This window comes from Quercus robur, chromosome 3 (assembly GCF_932294415.1).
Source record: "Quercus robur chromosome 3, dhQueRobu3.1, whole genome shotgun sequence".
NCBI classification, from domain to species: Eukaryota; Viridiplantae; Streptophyta; class Magnoliopsida; order Fagales; family Fagaceae; genus Quercus; species Quercus robur.
In genome coordinates this window covers 27,269,607-27,293,560 of record NC_065536.1, presented here as the reverse complement: position 1 = coordinate 27,293,560, position 23,954 = coordinate 27,269,607, and the positions used below count along the sequence as shown (strand labels likewise).

The window sequence follows — 23,954 nt, the reverse complement described above, 5'->3', positions numbered from 1 at the left end:
AATATTACTATAATTTTGTTTTTGAATTAATATTATTATATTTTTGTATTACATTATTTATTTTTATTGGTATTAATTATGAAATCTCATGTTAACTATATTTCTAAAATACCAAATAATTAATCACTAACTCCAAATGTATTGTACATCAATCACAATATATTACAAGAAAAATTATTACAAATGAACTTGGATTTTCATAACAAATTGAAGACTTTTTTTTTTAATAAATATTTTCATCCTATAACATCCATTTTTAGTGGAAGACTTTTTAGTTTTTACATCAAAATTCTATATAAAAAGTAAAAACTAAGAATAGAAAAACATAAATTAATGTAGTCTCTTTCACAACACATCAATTGTCTCTTTCACAACGCATCAATGTCGCATGATTGTAGAACCCATATATGATAAGAAAAAGAAACACATATCAAAAAAAAAAAAAAAAAAGACACTAAAGGGTGGAAAAATTCCACACAATCATCAAAAGGAAGAACGAATTAAAATACGGATAGATTCCCAAACTTTGGATAGGAATTTCAAGAAAAACTCAGGCGTGCTATCCAAAAGGCAACATGCTGTTATATTTACTGCACAACATTACCTGTAAAGTTTTCCCTCGGTTTAAAAAAAAAAAAAAGGAAAAGAAAAGGGACGTCCATCCATACCATAACCTTCAATTTTATTTTTTCCTTTTCCCCCTTTAGCCAGATTCCATCGAAGGTACAAAAATGCTCAATCACAATCACTACCTCTTAAAAAAATACAAACAAAGTGAAAGAAAAAACAAAAATTCAAAAATCCATTCCCCAAACGTACCTACTTGATGATATTAAAGTGGGCAACAAAGAAAGAATAAATATAAAAGCAAAAAAGCAAAGGGTGAAACATAAAAATAATCAGAATGAACCTCAATTTTTTAACCCCTTTTTTTCCTAGAGAGAGATAATTCCAAATGAAAAAAGCCTAAACAGCCGCTGAGATGATTTACAATGCAATTACAGTCACATTAGACCCAAGTCCCCACCATACAACCTTACATCACCCACCACATAATTTAAATTTAAAAAAATTAAAAAAAAAAAAAAAAAAAAGCTAGAGAGAGAAATTAAAAAAAAAGAAAAAAAAAAGATAAAGCTAAAGCTAAAAAAAAAGAAAAAAAAAAACATCAATTAGCAGAGACTAAACTAATATTAAAAAAAGAAAAAAAATTCTCTCTCCTTCTCTTCAGTCTTTAGTCAGCTCTGAGCCGAGCTGAACTCAACACCCAACTGGCGCGACAGCCGGCTTGACCTTAGGAGGCCTTCCTCTCCCTCTGGGCGAGCCGCCGGTCGGAGCCACAGCAGGAGCCGAAGAAGCCGCGGTCTTGACCTTCTTAGGAGGACGGCCACGTGGCCTTCCGGAGCCGGAAGACGCCGCTTTCTTCGTAGGCGAAGGCACCGGAGCAAAAGGGTCTCTGGGCTTAGGCGGACGGCCTCTGGGCCTAGGAGGAGACGCCACGGCGCCGGGAGACATCGGCGCCTTCGGCTTGGGTGGACGGCCGCGACCGCGCTTCGGCGGCGCGTTGGGGTCCGGCTTCATGTAGTTGTTCTTGACGAGAACGAGCTGGCCGCTCTGCTTCATCTTGTTGAGGTGGTGCGACAGTAGAGTCGAGTGAGTCGCCGGGATATTCGGGTAGGCCGTCTCTATGTGCTTCGAAATAGCCGATTTGTTCGCCTCGTTGTTCAGCGCCTCCACTGCTGTCATAATCATCTGAGAAAAAAAACACAACAACAACAACAGTTAAGAACACCAATTTTCACCATCAATTATAGATTTTTTTAGTTATAGTTAATAATACCTCAGGATAAAGCGGTAGAGTTGAAGGTGGAAGAGTTTGAGATTGAAGCGGTGGAGGAGGATTAGGGGTTTCTTCAGTGGCCATGAGAGTGAGAAACTGTGAGCAAGAGAAAGAAATGCAAGTCTAGAGTGAGTGAGTGAGTTTGTGAGTGAGAGAAAGAGAGAGAGAGAGAGAGAGAGAGAACTGTAGTTGGAGAGGTAGGCAGAGTGGGTAAAGGGGGGGTTGGATTTAAAATGAGGTTTGTTAGGGATTTGGATCGAGGGAAAAAGGATGAGACACTTGCTCTGGGAGCCTAGGTTGAAATCATCTAACGGCTAGGGGTTGTGTTTTCGGGCTAAGATCGGACGGTTCTTGTTCGCATCACGCGGATCGATGACGTGGCTGAAAACGCTCTTGTGGAGTTACCAAATTGCCCCTCTCTTTTTTTTTGAATTCGTCTCTTGTTAAGAGCGTTTTCGAATAACTCTCCGGGGTGACGATTGCGTGAGCTGTAGCGCTAAAAAGTTTATCACGTTTCGGGATTTGATTGGTTGGAAGATTAAAAGTGTGGAAGAAGCGGGAAAACATTTTGGGTTGGGCCAATAGGATTTTGACACGGTGGTAATTCGCGTGGAGTTGAGCTTGTTTGATTTTGATTTCAGATTCGAAGACTCAGATCCAGCATCCAAGTGCGGAAAGTGGGACCCGGGTTGGGGGCGTTGTGGTCCACGGTGGAGGAGAGACAGAGTTACGGTTGTGTGCGTCGGAGGTGTACGTGTTACCATGGCAGACAGCGTTGAGAAGGATCAACAATGTTGGCTCATGGCTGGTTGGTTGGCCACTCTTTTTTGCTGACATGTGTCTTGTCTGTAGACATGCACACACACTTACAGTTTACACCAGCACAGTCTCTCCTCTGCTCCGTAGTCCGTACAAAGATTTAAATCAGAGGGATAGATGTTTTTATGGATATGGATTTTTTTTTTTGGTTTAAAGATAGTTTTAATCTATGGTATTTGTCCTAAATTTTGACAATAGATTTCTATTATTAGACTAAGATATCAAATCTTTTAGGCAGAGATTGAATCTTAGATCTCTTATTCAATTTTCAGAAACTTTACTATTTTTTTTTTTTTGAGATAACTAGAATCTTTTTTTTTTTTTAATTCGTAATTCTTATAAAATATTTTCAAAATAAATTATAAATGGTAAATTATCATTGGTTCATATTTATAAAAAAAAACTATTAGTTCTAATTTGAACTGATTATTGAAAAAAAAATATTGATAAATTACAAATCTAATAATTTATTATATTTAAAATTATTGTAAAAATATTCTGAAAATAATATTTTACTTTCTGACTTACACGCATCTGCAATAGCAATAAAAAAGAATCACATAGTCGCACTTTTTTTCTTTTCTTTTTTAAATATAAGATAGAATTTCTACTTTAGCATAATCTAAGTGTATATGTGTGTAAAATTCTCTCATGTAGACTTGAACCCTATCCCTTACCCGTAACACTCCACTAACATTTATACTTGTGAAATGACCATCTTCCATTGCACCAAGACGTGCGGTGTACGTAGTCGCACTCTAATTTGCTTTGAGATCTGCACAGTACTGTCTCATTAATGAGTGGTTTTCGTAATTAAGCTAACTTTTCTTTTTAAACAAAACCATAGAAAATTTTATTGGTATTCGGGCTTTGGAGGATTGCGTGTGTCTGTTTGAACATTTATTTTAGCTTTCAAAAACAAAACCCAATGTTGAACGTTTAAAAATGTTTCAAAAAGTTATTATCACTAATAGAATAAAATAAGTGTCAAGAGTTTTTGTAGCAATCTGTTGGTATTTTTCAGTATCTTTCCACGAAAACGTTTAAAATTCAAATCTCTCTTTTTTTTATTGTGATTATTCAATGTAAAAGATAAAAATATATGTCACAAGTCGATTAATGATGTGAAATTTTCGTGTCAACAAATTTAAATATAAATACAATGCGGCCACCTCATTTTTTTTTTTAAATGCTTGTATTTTGTGCTGCTCCACACAACCAAAATAGCTTGGAGGAAAATCCCAAAATTTTCTCAACATGATAGTTTAGGGATTTTTTTTTTTTTTTAATTATAGAAAATGTAGGATGATAGGGGGCATTTGTTATTGACCCTATGAGGGCATTGTTGAAGACAAATTTGCGTGATGACGCGACACTTGATGGGCTTCGTGATGGTGACAACATATGAATGGAGAGTACGCAAATTGTGTTGTGGAGAGAATTGCCAAAATTGAGGTAGTATTGATCAATGGGTTGTAAATCAAAGATAGGGTTTTAAGGAGAAAAAGAGAAGGACTAGCTCTTTTTATCATATTTGATACTTTTTTTGCGGTCTTCTTCTTCCATTGCACTTTATGCACATAATTGATTTTTGAGAGGGTGGAGGGGGAGGAGAGGGGATTTTGATATTTTTTTTATAGTTGGCGATGCTGGCAAAAAGTCACAAGATAGAACATGTATGCTTTAAGATAGTAACTTTTGAATCCACAAGGAGAATTCTAGAGTCGGCTAGAGAAAGAAGAGAAAAACCCTACTAAAAATATGATTTTTTTTTTTTAAAAAAAAATCTAAATGTTCTTGGAAGCTACAAGGTGTATAATTAGGAAAAGAAATCCTAGGGTTGTTAGGAGTCACTTAGGAAACTCTAAGTTGATCCTAGGTTGGTTAGGAGCCTTTAGAACACCCCGTTTTTGTGTTAAGCATTAAATTAGGCTAGAAAATAGGAAAACTCACAAAAGAAAATTACAATCCAAATCCTACAAACTCTAGTTTACGTTATAAAGTAGATGAGACCTTATTCTAACTTTTAAATTGCTAGGTTTTTTTTTTTTTTTAATAAATATTTTATTGATCACCCCAACAAGGGGAAAGGCAAAAAGGAGAGGGTTTGGGTCCTTTCTAGTCCATTGGTGTGATAACAATGCAGGGAAGCTAGAGATAGGCACTGGCCTAGTCTAATCATACAAAGAAGCTCATTGGGCAAGAAGATGTACAAGAGCATTATCTTCTCTATACACAAAAGAGAAAAGAACAATTTACAAAGGATTTACATAAAGACAAAATGTCTTCAGAAATCTAGTTAATGCTCTAGTATGGGATCACATCAGGGCTTCTTAGTGGATCAATAACATTCCAATCATCGCCTTCAATAACAATATTATTGAATTCTTACAAAACAACTCTTTTAACAACACATAAGGTAGCCTTTGCTTAACCCAATAGAGGGTTACTAGGCTCCAACTGCTTAGTGCAGGCTGATAATAATTTCTCTTTCTCATTTACGGTTATCACAGCAATTGTGGTTTTATATTCTCTAATTGCTGCATTGAACCTAACCCAATTCTTTGGAGGGGGCTTCCAACCTTTCTCCTTGGTTGGCTTCTTTGGTAGACTATCCTATGTTTCCTTGTGCTCCATATAAGATTTGAAAATCTGCCTAGATAAATCAGTTGGGGAACTTTTAGTGTCATCAACTCTAGTTTTGTTCCTTCCCATCCAAATATGATCACACAAAATAATTGCATATAGCTGAAATTGGCTAACTACTTCATCTTCTAACCCCAAAATTGCTTTAGGCTTAAGAATGAACTTGACCCAATATTGGATAGAGTGGTTCTCCTTGTTGCTCAAATTTAAAGGCCATAAGGCTAACAACCATACTTTCTTCACCCAATCACATTGGAGAAATAGGTGCTCTAGAGTTTCAAGGGCATTGTTACAAAGGCAACAATCAAGCAATGGGAGAAGGAATCTATTATTAAAAACCGTTCTAGATGAGATAATTTCCCAAACAAACTCCCAAATGAGGTTCTTGAGGCAAACTTGGATTTTCATCTTTCACAGAGATTTCCAATCATTAGTGTTGAAGATAGAATGGCTAGGGAGATTTGAGCATTCTATTGCATTGTATGCTGATTTAACATCAAATTTACTTAATGGGGATAAACACCAAAAGACCTAATCTTAGGAAGACTATTGAGCTAAATGAATATTTATGATTCTGTTGATTGTCTTAGGTTCAAATTATTTAGTTAACTTACCCCTATCCCACAGATAAAAAAATTACCATAAATATTAAACTTGAATAAACGGAAACCTAAACAAAGGAATTTGCCTGAAAAGCAGTGTAGGTCATTGTTGTAAAGCAATAAGTCTTGATCTTTAAAATGATTCCTTCATCTCACCAAATTTTATGCATTTTTATGTTGACTTGTACTAGTATTTTCCTACCTTCCAAACTTCTTACGTATTGACTTTAGACAGTCTCTTTATTCAAGGAAAGTTTATGTCGTCTACTCTACATTAGTTGGTTCGGTTATAGGGTGACAATGATAATGTGGTGGTTCAAGATATAGTAGCAATAAGTCTTGATCTTTAAAATGATTCCTTCATGTCACCAAATTTTATGCATTTTTATGTTGACTTGTACTAGTATTTTCCTACCTTCCAAACTTCTTACGTATTGACTTTAGATAGTCTCTTTATTCAAGGAAAGTTTATGTCGTCTACTCTACATTAGTTGGTTCGGTTATAGGGTGACAATGATAATGTGGTGGTTCAAGATATAGTAGCAAGAATAGTAAAAGCGATGGTGGTGTTGCAGTTTAGTGTAAAGTGGTGATTGGTGGGATGTTGGAGTTGATGAATTTGTGTTTATTTTTGTTGTTCTTTTCACATACTTTCTTAAACAATTTTTTCCCCTTGTACATTTGCCTTTTTAAGTACATTAAATTTGAAAATGCCTCTTTGAGCCCTCCATTTTTCTCATATGTTCTTTTGTACCTACTTGCATCTAATAAGTCTTTTTTTCTTCTCCAAACCCATATGCACACATAAGTACTAACCCCAAGCAGCAGTTATCCCAAACCCATTTAATAAAAGCTCCAATCAACCACACCACAATTATTATTCTTAGTAGAAACACATTTAAACTTCAAATAACAAAATCAAACTTGTATCTCACAGAAAAGTTTCTCATTTATATACAAAAACAATTCCAAAATTTCAATTGAAATTATCCCAAAAATTTTAAAATTCCTCACTTTAGTTGGAATTAGTGCCCACATTGAAGCTGGGCTTTGGGGTAAAATTTTCTTTCAATTTCTTTAACAAAACTTAATGGCACAATTAGGGCAGTAAATGAACTACGTATTCGTTCATAAATAACACAGATTTGGCTTGATAAAAAACTCGTTCATGCTTGTTTGTTTATGTATAAGCCAAGTTTCAACCTTAGTTTTAGATTTGTTTAATAAACATGCTAAGCCTAGGCAAAAAAACTATCAATGAACAAGCTTGTGAACAATATGGATCGATAAAAAACAAGTCAAGCTTAAACTTGTTTATGGGTTTGGTATAAGCTTGATATGAGCTTGAAAAATAAATCAATTTATTACTAAATCATTAATCAATTTTTAGTGGAGACCTAACCACTTGTCCAAACCAAATGGGTTTGATAATATGTTTAATATGGGCTTAATAATGTATTTGTGTTAGATCTCAAGCTCAAGAGCTTGACATTGAGCTTAAGCACAACTTGACTAATGAATAGAGCCAAACGAAGCTAAGCCCGAGCTTTTCGACTTTTTGATGAGCTCGAGTTTGAACATTGTTTGTAGCCTCATTTTGAGCCCAACCCAAGTTTGAACATTTTACTTTTGTTGTCAAGCGGAGCTCATAGATTCTGTACTTAAAAGTTTGATTCATTTAAAAATTTAGGCACAATATTCTTTCAACAACAAATCAATTTAAATTACATACTCCAAATCAAAAGAAAAACCCTTAATATGTTTTGTTGAGCAAAATTTAGGTTATTTTTCCCAATTTTGTTTTGTTTTATGGAGTAGCACGTATAGTTTTTTTTTCCTTGTATTCAAAATTTTCGACACATGATCTACGTTACTAATTGTTGAGGGCCATTTGTGGAAACCCAGGCAGACAGAAAAGCCCAATAATGAGGGCTACAAAGAATTGACAAGATAAATAGCAAAAACCCATTAGGCCCAAGCAGCAGGAATAATGGATCACAGGCCCAACAAATAAATAAATGGGTCTTGAAGAGGCAAGCGGGCTCAAAGAAGCCAGGAAAGAAAGAAATAGCATCCCATGGGCAGTGTATGAGGTAGAAAAGTGAGAAAGGGCCACCGTAGACCCAAGGCAATGCAAACTAAGAGAGTAAGAGGTTTATGGCAGGCCCATGAATCCCAAAGATAAGAATAAGGTTATTGGGCCGGGGAAGACCAATGAAGTTAGTAAAAAGTCCATGAGAGTGTGGAATTAGCAAACGGGCCGAGGAAGCCCAAAGAAAGCAATCGGGCCGTAGATGCCCAAAGGGACATAGAAGCCCATGAGTAAAAGCAAAATAGTGCCCATAACAGGCCACTGAGAAAAGGGATGAACGGTTGACCCAAAAGAAGTACAACAAGATTAAGTTATTACGGCAGGAATAACAGTTTAACGTTGCAGGAAATAAAGAAAATCAAGAGTGGGCCAAAGAAATGTAAGGTCCATCATCATACAAAGCCCAGTTCCTGAATGGAGTGGGAAACCAAAGAAAGATCCACATGAAAGGTCAAACACAAATGGAGAATCTCCAGATCACGGCAGACGCATGAGCAGCAGGCAGACTCTTGGACATATCTGAAAGGGAAGCACACGTAAGGCCCAGACACCACCAGCCTGTACCTATCCAATATAGGACATGGTAGGGCCATGGGCCAGAGGTAAGAGGCAAGGGGGGTATGGTTTGGTGGTTTTGCACCTCCTGCTCAAGCCCTTTTGGGAGGTACGTCCTGCTGGGATGATAGACCACTCAAAAGAAGTAAGTTTGAGGGGGAACCGTTGGGTGCATGCCTTGAGAGTAGAGAGAGAAAGCATTTATACCGTGGCAGGAAAGAAGTGTTACAGTAGACAGAGGAACGAAACAAACCTGTCTCTGTCTGGCAAGGGTGAATGTCGCACAGACTTGGTGGTCGGCAAGTACGCCCAGACCAGACAGAGGCGGTTAAGGGGCAAAATGGTAAAAGATTGGTCACGGCAGGCACTATAAAAGAGCCCTTGCCGTGCCCTGAAACGGGGATCGAAAAACAGAGTATTTTTACTGAGTGAAAAGAAAAATAGAGTAAGAAGAAAAGAAAAAAGATAAGAAAGAAAAACAGAGAAGAAAAGAAAGGAAACTATGGAAAAAAGAGAGTTAAGTTCAATGGGCATGCACCAATAGATCGGTTTCCCTCTCTCCCCCTTCAAATCTTGCTTTCTTCCAAAACGTAAACATTGACTCTTTCCTTTTTGGGCAATAACCATTTAGGTCCGACTCCTTCAAAGCCATTAATCCCCATGACAGGATCTTTTTCCTGGGAGATTATTTGCATTGAGAAGAGGCGTTCTCCTCTCTTTGGCTTTGCTTCGGCAGACTAAGCTTAAAACTTGATTTATACCCATTTGATTAGCTCGTATTATTTTCTTCACTTTCTCTGTGATTGACATTATCATGACTGTAATCATGTTTTATAAGTAGGAATTACATAGCCATTTGTTTAAATAGTCAAGAATATTCTGTTTTGGTTATTATTATTATATTTGCTTGCTGTAACTTGCCTGCAACAGTTCTACTTGCCATAAGTTTACTCCTGGCAGACAAGGCATAAGTTTGTGCACAAACCGGCTCAAGTTGAGTTACAGTTAGACCGGCCCCAACTCCCTTACTTAGGAATATTCGGGCCCAACACCGCAGGAGGCAGCCCAGCCCATTACCGCAGGAGGCAATCCAACCTAATGCACCATACACAAAAAAGGCCCCTACACTAATTGACCAGAGTTACATGAATTTTGTTTGCCATGTCAAGTTTTTTCATCTATCACTTAATGAAAAGGACTTTTTAAGAAGCATTTTAAAAAGTATAGGAACTTGTTTTGAGGAAAAAAAGAAAAAGAGATATAGGAACTTAAATGAAACATTTAAAAGTCTAGCGATTGTTTTGAAAAAAAAAAGTCAAAGTTTGAGGAGCAAACGTATAATTTAACCAAAAGCAAATATAACATCTATAATATGTAATATATATATATATATATATATATATATATATATATGCACTATAACAAAAAAAAAAAAAAACGTTTGACTTTTGGTTGATTTTTTAGTATTGCGCCATGTAAGATTTAGAGACCTCATAATTTTACATGTCATTATTATTGTAGTATATATTTTTATTTAAATTTAGATTATATTACATATTTAAACATTCCATTAGAATATTGCCACATCATATGTTCTTAAAATGGTATAATAGATAGTTCCACATTCAAATGATCATAATAAATGCATATTAATAAAATTAATAAATACCATAATTATCAATTTCATATTATGCCAAAAATAAAAAGAAGTGCTACGCTCATAGTATTTTCACAACACTTTCACAAAAAGTCATAGGTGTTAAGTTATTATTTGTTTTTTGTTTTTGTTTTTTTTTTTGGGATGTGTAAATTATTTATTCTAATTTAACCACTGGATTAATTTTTTCTCCAACAATAACAACCCTTAACAACCTACCACTTTGTTGTAAAAATATTATGAACATAGTTTTTCTTAAAATTAAAAGAAGAAATCCACTTTAAAAATATCATAATTACATATTAATAAATTATCAAAATATAATAATTACATATTAATAAATATAATAACTATTAAATTTAATATTAGAAAATAAATAAAAGAATATTAATGATTACCATAATTAATTATTTTCATATTTAGACAATAAATAAATAAATAAATAAAAGAGAGAAACTGATTAGTTATAAATTAGGGATGGCATTTGAGTAGGGCGAGGCCGTAGGATGGGATTTTCACCCCGTCTCGCACTGTTTTGTTTTACTCCATCCTCGCCCTGTATGGTGGGGAAAACTACCTTGCCCCATTCTAGCCCCTTGGGGCCTCACGGGACTCACCCGCTCTATAAAACTCTACTTTGTGTTAATCTGTCTCACCTCGCCCCAAAAAAATGTTTCATTAATATGAATATACAAGAAATTACAATTAAATCTATTACATTAAATCAAACTACTTTTTAGGAGTAATATTGTTATATATCCAAAGTATTTGACAATACAATATTACAATAAAAGCAAAAAGTATTAATGTTCATGCATTTAAATATTTAGTAGTATAAAGTAAGTTTTTAACACTAGTAAAGCAGGGTGGGATGGAGAAGGAGCCAAGCTAAAAAGCCTAAACCCATTCCCACCGTGCCTTGGAGTGTAGGGAAAAAATCTTGCTCCATTTTCACCCCATCACTTTTGCGGGGTAAGAAAAACCCACGATAGGCACAAAATTGTCATCCCTAATTATAATAAATAATAAATAAATAAAACCCAAAGCAAGCTATTATTGATCAATGAAGCCCCATACAAAGTGAGTACCAGCAGAAGTTAGGCTCAAGTCGCCCATCGCACAAAGTTATGCTTTAGAGTCAGCCCAGCTACTACATTCTCACTCCTCCATAAAGTTTGATGGGCCTCTTTTTTAGTCGGATGACTCGGATGTATTTTGGAGCGTTTGGGCTTGAGACGAAAACCCAAGCCTTCGCAATTGGGCCATAGCAAAATCTCCTCCCACTCAAGTCAACGACCAAGATTCGAGCATCAAACTCTCGGCTCATCCCATAACATAGAGACCATTTTTTTTTTCTTTTTTTTTTTCCTCTTCTGGAGAAACAAGAGACCATATTGAGTAGATTGCACATTTTAGGAACTATATAAGTCTAGAGTCACCAAAAAAAATTCCACAATTACCGAGGTGGCAAATTGCTATTACTGGATTAAAAGAAATTAAGAATTGTAAATAAGAATCAATAAATACTTGCCAACTCAACTATTGTAAAAAAAAAAAAAATGTTTTGAAAATTACCATATCAATAACATTCCTCTTTAAATAATCTCCTCTGAATCGTGTTCACCAATTGATGCATTTGACAATGATAAGTTTTTATTACAAAATTTGTACAACCAACAGAGACTATAATCTACCCCTCACTGGTCACAAGTCACAACTTAAATATGTACGAAGTTTAAATGTTTGAGACACATTTTAAGAAGCCTTTCTCTTCTCATAAATAAAAGAATTTAAATAATCATTTAAAAAAAAAAAAAAAAACAAAAAACAAAACAAAACTGCACCGCATTCGTTAACTATTTCCAACTATATATACTTACATATAAACAGATAAGCAATGTATATCTATAATGGACAAAGAATTACAAAATCTCCTCTTAGAATGAAGACTAACTTTGCATGGGACGTTTCCCATGAGGGTCTAATTTCGGGGCAGCTGAAGTGGTTGCAGTTGCAGTTGTGGATGCAGTTGCAGATGCAGTTGTGGATGCAGTTGCAGATGCAGATGCAGTTGCGGTTGCAGTTGCAGTAGAATAGCTCAAATCAAAAGTACGGGAATCAGATTCACCAGAAGTTCCACCAGTGGATGATAGTCCAGGAGGCCTGCGAGATCTCCTATATCGAGATCCGGGTACTCCAGGTCTGGTTGGCTCTTCCAGATTGCCAGGTTTTTTTGATAGCATTACCACCACACGTCGCATGGTGGGTCGTAGTTGAGGATCACCTTGTGTGCATAGCAGCCCTAGTTGAATGCACATTGCTACTTGCTCGGTGGCTGCTGATGATGCCAATGTGGGATCCATGATTTCCATGTGCCTTCCCTTCCTGTAAAGCTTGTATGTCTGTAGAAGCAATAAACCACAATAAAGCTCAGAAATGAAATTAATAAAAGTAAGCTAAGCCTAGTTTTGATGAAGTGGGAAAAAAAAAAAATTTTCTGAATAAAAGTTTTGAATTGTAGAGTGATGTGAACTGAATTTGCTACAATTCCTGTAGTCCATGTCACATTCACAGAGAACTGAGTTTCTTGGTTTGTTAATTTTGACTGAGTTTGCCAAACCTTGCATTAAAATAAACCTGATCTATAAGACAAGGAAAGGTTCCGTAATGAGGTTTCTTGATGGTTTTTTTAGTATAAAAAGTCTTCCACAAGTTTCTTTGTTTAAAGAAAACCATGGACAGATTACACATCATAGTGCATGATGTTTACTAAACTGTAATATAAAAAGCACACCAACTTTGACCAAGGCCCACCAGAGGATTAATAAAATTACTTGGTTTATTATAAATCATAACATTATCAAATTAATTAATCGCTTGGATTATTATCTTACCCAGTCAAGTAGATTTTGTGCATCAACATTTAAATTGAACGATGAATTCCTCTGGCCACTAATAAGCTCCAAAATAAGAACCCCAAAACTGAATACGTCAGCCTTCACCGATAGATGACCATGCATGACATACTCTGGAGCCATATACCCACTATTTTCACAAATGAGAAATGAAAGAGTTAGAAAAACATTTATCCAAAGCATTTGATTCATACCAGATAATAAATAAATTAGAGTGCTTCATAACATACTTGGTACCAGCCACACGGGTGTTAACATGTGTTTGATCTTCCGGGAAGAGACGGGCCATGCCAAAATCAGCAATCTTAGGGATCCACTTATCGTCGAGTAATATATTGCTTGCCTTGATGTCTCGGTGGATGATGCAATTATGCGAGTCTTCATGAAGGTAAAGCAAGCCCCGAGCAATGCCAGCAATTATGTCAGACCTCTTCTTCCAATCAAGTTCCACTCTTCTATTTGATTCTGTACTTTGACCCAAAACAATCACTATCAATATGGCCATAGAGTACATTGATTTATTATTCAAGCGTTATAGAAAAAAATGTATGACTAACATCTAAATCAATAATTTAAATGTTAATCAACCTAGTGGGTTAGAGACATCGGATTTAAAAATTGTTGGTTGTCTTCCACTATAAGCCACCACGATTGTGCTACAGGATTAATCAAGAAAAATGCATAATTCAGGTTTTGGTAGCTTAGAACAGACAAATTCATAATAAAGGGTCAGTCAAGGTCTGAAGAGCTGTCTCCTTCACCACGTTTAGGAAATGTGACATAAAGATACATTAAACATGAAAGAAGGCAAATTTTATTTTCTCACATCCACCTTCCCCACACCCCCCCCCCCCCCCCCCCACCACACGCGCACCAAAAAAAATCTAAAAGGTGGAAACAAGAAAAATGAAGATATTGACTAATTTTTAAAAAAGACTTAAAGGATTTTGACAACCACAAATAAAAAGGGGGCATAGGAAAGCTATAACAGAGCTTCAATAACTAACATAACTCCATACATACTACTTGAACCTATTCAAGTTAGCTTGCTCATCCACTCTAATGATTTTTGCTCTATGAAAACAACCATTGTTCCATGATGAAATATCTTTTCCATCAATAAAATCATATACCCCACATTTTACACTATTGCAACTATTCAAAATCTTCACAATATAATTAATTCCTTTATGGCTTGTTTGGATAAAAGTATATGGAAAGAAGGATTTGGATTTCAATCTTTAGTTTAACTGACTTGAATAAAGTATGAAATGATTCATTTTTTCCTATTGATGAAATTTATGAAGGGGTTTGTGCTTTATTTATATGTGAATTTGAATGATTAGATGCAAGATATTATTTCAAATCCATAATATCACAAGTGTTTTTTTAACAAAATCTGTCCAAACTATTCAGCCAATACTCTTGTGAAATGCATAAAAAATTTGATGATTTTTTTGCAAACTCAGCAGCTGCAATTCTGACTAATATAGTGCAAACTACAAATAGTAAAGACTAAAACAAAGAAAATAAAAATTGAGATGTCAATTATGCATGGCTAGCAAAGATACTCAAAATATTTTCATTTTGTTACTGTACTAATACTATAGCAGTTGTATTACTATAAACTTGGAACCTAACTATACAGCAATTTTCTGTGTTTCATTCAATTGCTAAATAGTAAATTCCAATCTGTTAGTAAATGAGAGTAAGAGGGGGTTGGGGGAGGGGGGAGGAATGTTAAGACAGAAAAGCAGTAGAGAGTAACAGGGAACTTACTAAATAGAAGCTTGTCAAGGCTCTCATGAGCGACATACTCATAAACAAGTAGCTTCTCCACCCCATGGACACAATACCCCAACAAATTCACAACATTTCGATGCTGGACACGTGCCAACAGCTTAGCCTCATTCATGAACTCTTTCTTCCCTTGGTTCGAGCTGTGTGAGAGTTTCTTCACTGCAATCTCTCTCCCATCCTCCAACTTCCCCTGAAGACAAAAATGTGACAGAACTTAGAAGAAATTTCAATGCCCTTTTAGGTTACCAAGATACCAATTAAACTCTCTCCCTTAGGGAGTAAAGACTAGTCACCACATTCAAGCTAGGTGAATCATTATCATCTGGAATGCAAACGTGTATTCACCGGTGAAGTTGAAACAAATGCTGGAGCAAATTTAAGAACTTAAGTTATAGAAACACTTTAGTGAGGTTAGTGACTTCAAATTTATATGCAATAATATATAGATGAACATGTTATTAGTGATTGCATTTTCTCTTCTAAATTGTTAGTATGATCTTTCTGTTACCATTATTAATAAGTAAAAATCTCATTCTTCCATAGCTTTAGTTACAAGAAAAAAAAAAGAGAAACATAAAGTCGATGAAGTCCTACAAATTATTAATTCGAGTAGCATCATTGTACCAACTCAATATAATGCGAAGAGATTATAGAAAATATGGCATTTTCGTCATTTTTAATTCTTTTTACATTTCAAAACGTAAAAAACAATGCTAAAGTCAGAAACTTAAAAAAAAAAAACCTTGACGGCTGAAGCATTTTCTAACATATATGAAATTACTTTTGATATATAAATGTTTCCCATAACAAAAACATTAACAGAAAAAGAAAATTAGTACCAGGCCAAACAACCCCAGCAAGAATAGTAAATCTACTACTTTCTCAGAAACCAAACAAAGTTTTAAACTTTCTGGGAAACCCAATTGAGAGAGGGATCTTAATCTTACCTTGAAAACAGGTCCAAAGCCACCTTCACCGAGCTTGTGAGTTATGTGAAAATCTTTAGTAGCAGCAACTAAGGTCTCAAAGGCAAATAGCTTCTGTTCTTGTTGAGCTATCTTCTCCAAGTCTTCTTCATTGCTTGCCTCTAATCAAACCCAAAAATAAAAAAAAATCATGGTCAGCAACAATCACAAAACAATAAGCAAAAGAAAAAATACGAAATGGGTTTTGCTTGTTACCTTTGCTTGAACCGAATTTGAAATGCTTAAACATATTTTGAACGAAATTTTTCGACTTGCTCATTGCTTTCTCTGGCTCCCAAAACTAGGCCATGAAAAAAGAAGAAGACTTTTCTTCTTCTTCTTCTTTTAATTTTTTTAAAATTATTTTTCGTTATATATAGAATTTTGTTTTCAAGGTGGAATTGATTTCTGGGATTTCGAGAATTCGTAGGAAACGTTCTCTGAGTTTCTGTGTGTGTTTTTTTGTGTATTTGTATAGGAACAGAGAGACGAGTATTATCTAGAGTCTGAACAAATCAAAGCGAAAATGAGAGCGTGTTGACTTGAGGACCAACCCTTCTTGACTTGTTGGCAGGAGCCAATATTGTATATTTGTATGAATATGAATAAGATTATGAACTACTACTTTCTTTTTCTCTTTACTTGTGTAAATATTAAAGAAAAATTAAATGTCAAACCAAATTGTTAAGCGAACTCTGCCATTTTTCAATAATATGCCAACTAACCCTCAGGCCAATTGCTTTTTCTAATTAAAAAAAAAATATCATTACTAATCGTCATAGAATTAATAGCTACTAGTTCAATTAGCTTAATTAATAAAGTCAATTATTATAGAGCGAACAAGCAAATCAAGATACTAATCGATTTTATAAGGATTGAATTCTAAATTTCTTTATTCAATCATCAGATATTTTGGTGTAAACGAAAATTGAACCTAAATCTCTTTATTTAATCATTAGAAGTTTTATTAGTTGAGCTAATGTAATATATGAAAATACCATAAAGAAAATGGGTGATATACATTTGTAGATTTATTTAAAGTAAACAGGATTTATGAGAAGAAAAAGAGAAAACAAAGACAACTTGGAGTTTGAGTAAATAATCACTAGTCATTAGTCTAGACAAAAAACCGAAAAAAGTGGCAATCTTTACAGCAGCATCCGTGCATGCACTTGGCTCTCAATAAATATTGAGTTATAAATGACTGAAGTGGTGCGCCTGCCCATCTGCCCATCCATAAATGACCGCCAAGCACCAGTAGTCAAAATTTCGATTATCATCCAACGTTTTTTATTTTTATTTTTATTTATTTATTTATAATTTTGAGAATTAAATACTCTTCAATGTAAATACACTTTCGGATGTCCATATTTCTATAATATGATGATTAAAATATTAATAAATTGGAAATGTTAAGATGTCACGTTTGGAATTGACAAGGGATATAATAAAATTTTGAGAAATATAAAATTTAAGTTTGACTTTTTTTCCATTAAAAAAAAGGAAGAAAGAGTGAATTCTAGAAGGATGTGATGTAAAACTAATATTTTTACCTTTCCAATCTTAACATGTCACATTATTTTTTTACATATTTAAAAATAAGCACAACCACACTCAGTCAATTTTAATACTCATATATAAATCTGACCAAATTAGAGCATCTCCAGCAGATTAGGCAAATTTTTGTACTATTTGGAGAATGAACAGTGACTTTTACCTTTTAGCTATCCACTTTTTCAAATACACTTTCCAATAGATTTTCTATCTCATTTAAATATTATTTCTTCATTCATTATTTATTTATTTTTAACAATTACACATCTTCCAATATTTTTTTTATTTAATACCTTATTATTATAATAGAAAAAAATATTTAAAGAATGAACAGTAGCCCATCAGACTTGATGAGCTACTGTTCATAAGTCAAAAAAAATTTCAGGTATAAAGAGTCTGTTGGAGACCTATTTTGTGGGTTTACTCTCTACAATAGAGATGATTTTGTATTTAGAGAGCCTATTGAAGATGCTTTTAGAAGTTTATTGAAATGTTATTAGGTGTGGTAGGATATATTGAATTTTCAGTAAAATGTCGATGTGACAATCTCTTATTAGATAGTGTAAAACATGAGTTTTACACCACATCCTTACCGAATTCGGACGAAAAAAAAAAGGTTGCATTATTTTCCACCCCCACTTCAAAATACCTATAAAGAAGAGAAATTTGAAATATCTTAATGGTGTGTTTGGATGATAAGATTTTGGTATTAGGAAATAACTTGTTTGTGAAGTTTAAAAAGGTCAAGGATTTGGATTTGACAAATTCACTAAGAATTTTAAACCTTTAAAATGCTTGGATTTGAAATAACTTCTAAAATTAATCTTTTAATTTAAAATCTAAATTCAAGTTACGCAACTTCTATATTTTAATTGTGTTTGGTACAATGGAAAGAAAAGAAAGAGGAAGAAAAGAAGATAGATAAGGTTATTTGATGTATCAAATAGAAAATTAGAAATTGATATGAATATACTCTACACTCTACAGTGGATACTTCACCTAATTAGCTCGGCAAGACAACATCTAATTGGCAAAGCAATGTGACACATCCTCGGCCTGCCTACTTGACTGTATTATTTTAACCAACTCGTAATCACGATCTCCACATGAAGCACCAATAATGATGCATGCGAAGTAAAATAATATGCCAAACTCTTTCAATTGATAACAATAGAGGAACGTTCTCAATCTATTATTGGAGGTTAGCCATAACGCCATACAAGCGACTAAAATACGCTGGATGTTAGACATAATAGAATAGACCAAAGGCTAACCTTAAATAATTAAGAAACTCACTTACAAAAGAAGGGATCAGAAAATGAAGCTCAACCTACTCGGCTGAGTGAGTCAAGCTGCATTGAGGACTCAGTGAATGTGAGTTCTTCATGTTCTTCTTTAGGGGTTCAGGTGATTGTCTAGTAGTACTAGTCATGACATCCTTTATTTTTATTTTTTAATTTTATAAAACCATGGTTTTAAAAATTGACCATGATTCTTAGTTTAACTTTTTTTTTTTTTTTTTGACTGGTTTTGGGACATTTTACTGGACTGGATTGATACCTAATTCCCAATTAAACAAGCCGATTTGGTCTGGTTTTTAAAACCATGTATAAAATGACATTTTTTTTATAATGTCTCATGTTTGTGTTTGAATCCCACCTTCTAATTCTCCTCATTATATATTTATCTTAAAAATACTCATGTTCTTCTTTAATCTTTAATATGTAACATGATCTACTGTAATTTTCCTTTCTTTTTTAATTCATAAATTAACACTATTAAAATAATTAATTTTCAACGAAACACCATTACAAAATTACAACACTTTTTTTTTAATAAATTGAATATGAAACTGTATTATTGACTTCAAGAATATAACAGAAGGTTCATTACCTATTTCTATTTTAAATTATTTCAACAATTGATTCTAAAAAATAAAAAACTTTCAATAATTGACGTGAACATCATTCCGTTTACTTGTTTATTACTCCAACATACAATATTTCTAAAACATTACTACTTTTTTTCTAAATAAATTATATTTTAATTTATTTTCAGTAAATAAACATATAAGTAATTAAAAAAAAAAAAAACTGCACCACCAAAGACGGATAAGCTAAAACTTTAGAAGTGAGAAATAAAGCAAGATCATCCACGGCAGCACGGAACATTGACTTTTGGATCTGTGTACTACTGGTCCAATGCCTTTATCAGATTAGAAATTTGGGCAGTGTATTTAATTTTTTATTTGGTTTACTTGGAAAAAAGTCGGACCTGTTTTCTGCTACTAATAACCTTTGAAATCACCGAAGAAGTCAGAACTCTATCGCCTGCGTGTTCTGATTGTTTTGCCAAAAGTTACAGCATATGCGTGAAAGGTGGGGGGGGGGGAGAATCGATATCAGTGTGAATGCATTTTGGAAACTTCCTTTTCTTAATGTACAAAGAAGCTCGAGTTAAGAAAGTTGTTCTTCTTCCTTTATTATTTTATAATTTTATATTGAGAAATATTAATGGATGCTGAATTTAGGAAATATTTTTAAAGATTTTTTTCTTTTTTGGAAAAAAAAGAAATTTATATATATATATATATATTTTACAATTTTTTTTATATATTTTCCATAAATATTATTTAATTTTTTTTAAAAAGGTCAATTATTAAATGTTTTAAGAACACTCATTATTTAATACTAGTCTCATCACATATGCTTCGCGCGTAAGATAAGAGTTTTTTTTTTTTTTTTTGGGTTTACACGTTTTACTCGTGATTGTTTTATTTTATTTTTTATTTTAAAAATAAGTTGTATTAGTATTTGACTACTAATGTGAGAGAGAAATGTGAAAGTAGAAAAAAAAATAGTTTAACCATAAAAAAATGGTAGTATAAATATAAAGTAAGAAATTTAAACTCTAAAATTTTTAATTATAAACATTAGTAGTTAATTAAATTATAAGATTCTTAGCAATAATCTGCGCAATACTTCCGTACTTCCATGTATTAATGACACATCCCATTCGCACGCAAATTTGATTGTTTTCATTGACTTGAGACTTTGGGGACGTTCTCCAAGAATCAACTTCGTCACCTGAAAAAAAACAAAAATTTAAACTTAAACTTCGTCACCTAACAATTGCCCTCAATCCCAAGGCAAGCTGAGCACCCATTGTGACTTGTGAGGTGATAGTTACAAACCTGTCATCCACTGTATTGTGATAGTAAACCACAATTTTTGCATTATTTTGAAAATTTTGTGTGAATTTAGGATAAGTTTATTTTGTTAAAATTGAAATTTTTTTTATTGAAAATAAAATAAATAAAGGTAAAAATTAATTAAAATAGTACAATGAAACTCATAAATAGTATCAAAAAGTGCAATAAGACCTATAAATAGTAACAAAAATAAGTTAAATAGTAAAATAAACTGATTTTTTAAGTTTAATCCAAACACACACTAATACATGTGATGAAAGAGCCATTGGTGTGCAATTAATGTTTTGCATTTGACGGTGACAATACATGTGGATGAGACCCATTTAGTCAAGCAAAATTATAAGATTATTTTCATAATCCGAAAACAAAGAAAGATCTCATAATTTTCCACAACTCTAACTCAACTTCTTGAGTTATTAGTTATCGAAACCAAACATTTGAAATGAATGTCGGCCCCACGAGAAGTTAGTTATGACTCTAACCAAACATGGCCTCATTATCTTAAAAACACACCAGTGAAGTTCGTAGAATAATTTGAGAAATATAAATATATGAACCGGGGTGAAATTGGATTCGAAGCTATTAATACGCATGAATACACAAAAGGTTGACCCAAAATGTTTGGGCTTGGTCTGTTTTGGGGCTTGGGGGGATGGACTTCAACAATGGATTAACTCGAGCGTAGTGTACAGGTTAGCCATGTGAAGGCTCCTAGTAGATAGGAAAGGCAACATGATGGCTAAAAATTAGGAAGCATTTTAGAGCCCAGAATAAATTGGGCTCCATAGTCCATAAATCAATTGAGGTAAGAGAACTTAAAGGTTGTATGCTTTCAAAAAATTTGTTGAGTTTATCCTAAAAGCAAAGCCTTTTCATAAGCATTAGAGGGGTTTTGGTTGACACTACATCGATGTCACTCTGATAAACGTGATTCATTGCAGATGTTCATAATTCACATTATTTGTACAATCAACTATGTAGTTAATTTAGAACAAAAGTTTTCAAACATCAACATAATCGACAATTTACCTATGCTAACTAATACAAGCTCCACTTTCCAAAGATAATTTTTGCTGTCTTTCTATTGTAATAGCATTAAATGATAATCAAATTCTTCTAATGAATAATAATGTTTCCGAAATAAAGAATTAATAATAATAATGATATTGAGATTCAAGTGATAATCCAGCAATAATGATATTTTTTATGGTGCTTCATGTCTGTGGCTCAAATCTCACCTCTCCTATTATTTACCTAACAAAAAAATATTAGTGTAAAAAGACAGTAATTGTTAGTGATTATAAATAAAGACACTATTAATTTCATTATAAAATACTTTCCAATGTAAATTTTTTTTTGAGGAGAATGTTTTCTTTTCTGGTGTTTTGGTTGTATTCCTTAATATATTTAAAAAAAAAAAAAAAAAAAAACATATGAGCACAAATCCAACTAGATCTACCCACAAAACTATTCTATCGGCACAAATCTAGCTAGGTCCACACACAAGACGATTGGATTAGTGCAAACCTAACCAAATCTACCCACAAAACCGTCAAATTGCTACTGATTTGAACCAATCATGAATCCTGCAACCCCATTGCACTGATTTCAAACGAATGCTGCCTCGCCTCCCAACTCGCCACCAACAACCATTGCTTGCTTCATGCCATCGCATAGACAACCTTGTGCCTCAATACTGACATCCTCTCAGAGAGAGAGAGAGAGAGAGGTGTGCATGGGTAGGTTTGGGTCGAATTTTTTGACCCAATTCACCATGGTGGGTCAAAACAAATTCAACCCAACTCAACCCATCACATAAGTCCAACCCAACTCAAGCCAACCCACATGGGTTGGGTTGGGTTGAACAATTTTTTTTATTACTATTATTATTAAATTGAGCAAAAAATATATATCACACTTGCCACCTGAGTTGATAAACAAAATATATATTAATATATAAACTAATATTCCAACTTAGTTGTAAACAAAATATGTTTAAGTATCCAACTGAGTTAATAAACAAAATATAAATGAACTAGTATCCTAATTCACTTATAAACAAAAAATATTTTTAAATTTTTTATTAATTATATAATATATTTAAATATATATTAAAAGAACTAATAAGATTTTATATTATATATGATAGTAGGAACCGAGGAAGTGCTCTACAGCTGGTTTTTTTTTTTTATTAAGTATATAATATATTTTAAACATATATTAAAATATGGATGGGTTGGGTCGGGTTTGGTGGGTATGTAATTTTATGATCCAAACCCAACCCGACCCGCTATAAAAAAAAAAATTTGTAACCCAACCCAACCTACCAAGTCCTAAAAATTGGGTCGGGTTAGTCGGGTTTGACAGGTCGACGGGTTTTCTGCACACCCCTAGAAAGAGAGATTGAGGTAGGGGGAGTTGATATTACATTTTACAACTTATACACACAAGTTTTCCAATTAACAACAAATGTTTTGAGGTTCAACTAAGGTTTTACAATGAAACAAGTATTGAAAATTGCTGAAAATGTTTTTCGAAAAACATTTAACAACAAAATAAATGGAGTTTAAGTTGGATTGCATCATAAGTTACATCATTATAGCATTAAAAAAAAATCTTGAATATCAACAAATAAGTTTTTATATATTTTTAGGCCTCGAAGTTAAACCAAGTGCGCTGTAGCCGTCTAAACTCTAAACTCTAAAGCATAGATACTAAAAAGCCTATAGAACAACTCTCCCTATCCCATTATATATCTTTTTTTTTTAAAAAAAAAAAAAAAAAAACAAAGAAGCCCTACAAGAATCCACTAATTCATCCTAAGCCATCCAAAAATTTATGAAAGAAAGCTTTGGTACAAGAACATGGGGACAATACATCACAGCTCTTAAAAAAAAGCACATCTTTGAGTCACAAATCTATTTTATTCGAAAGATCAAAATGAAAGGTGCTGAACCTTAACTTAATCATCATTAACCTTTCAAGGAACGCCGAAAGTCAGTGATATTAATAATTAGATTACAGCTACCCTCTTCTACCAAAAGGGGAGGAAGAATATTCTTCATTGAAATAAAGGCTGCCTCCTCATGTCGTTTACATTAAGTTAGGTATTAGTCACATGGGCTAATCAAAGCCATATTAGTACTTTCCTACCTTGTAGGTTTGTAGCAACAAGAACTTAGTTACTCCGTATAAAAATTTATTGGGTCATGCTAACGAGTGCTCTTAGAGCACTCATTGATGATCTATTTTAAGAAAGTTTTAATACCACTTTTATGGGAAATGAAAAAAGCTAGCA

General features: G+C 33.6%; 2 protein-coding genes across 2 annotated transcripts; both read right to left on the bottom strand.

Moving 5' to 3' along the window:
* Positions 1 to 896: 896 nt before the first annotated feature.
* Positions 897 to 2,069, bottom strand: LOC126717662 (HMG-Y-related protein B-like). The gene is made up of 2 exons (XM_050419499.1): positions 1,841 to 2,069; positions 897 to 1,752 (listed from the first exon to the last, which is right to left on the bottom strand). The coding sequence occupies exons 1-2, from the start codon at positions 1,922 to 1,924 to the stop codon at positions 1,261 to 1,263; spliced, it is 576 nt and encodes a 191-aa protein (XP_050275456.1). The 5' UTR covers positions 1,925 to 2,069; the 3' UTR covers positions 897 to 1,260.
* Positions 2,070 to 12,041: 9,972 nt separating this feature from the next.
* LOC126717661 (cysteine-rich receptor-like protein kinase 43) lies at positions 12,042 to 16,455 on the bottom strand. The gene is made up of 6 exons (XM_050419498.1): positions 16,108 to 16,455; positions 15,874 to 16,013; positions 14,906 to 15,116; positions 13,357 to 13,591; positions 13,106 to 13,256; positions 12,042 to 12,613 (listed from the first exon to the last, which is right to left on the bottom strand). Exons 1-6 carry the CDS (start codon positions 16,169 to 16,171, stop codon positions 12,161 to 12,163), a joined length of 1,254 nt encoding a protein of 417 aa, XP_050275455.1. The 5' UTR covers positions 16,172 to 16,455; the 3' UTR covers positions 12,042 to 12,160.
* Between the last annotated feature and the right edge of the window lie 7,499 nt (positions 16,456 to 23,954).

Coding starts and splice junctions, on each gene's coding strand:
- LOC126717662 (XM_050419499.1), bottom strand. CDS start 1,924: ATGGCCACTGAAGAAACCCCTAATCCTCCTCCACCGCTTCAATCTCAA. Junction 1,753..1,840: donor CTCTACCGCTTTATCCTGAG/GTATTATTAACT, acceptor TTTTTTTCTCAG/ATGATTATGACAGCAGTGGA.
- LOC126717661 (XM_050419498.1), bottom strand. CDS start 16,171: ATGAGCAAGTCGAAAAATTTCGTTCAAAATATGTTTAAGCATTTCAAA. Junction 15,117..15,873: donor GCTTTGGACCTGTTTTCAAG/GTAAGATTAAGA, acceptor TTTTGTCTTCAG/GGGAAGTTGGAGGATGGGAG. Junction 13,257..13,356: donor ACCCGTGTGGCTGGTACCAA/GTATGTTATGAA, acceptor TTGTGAAAATAG/TGGGTATATGGCTCCAGAGT.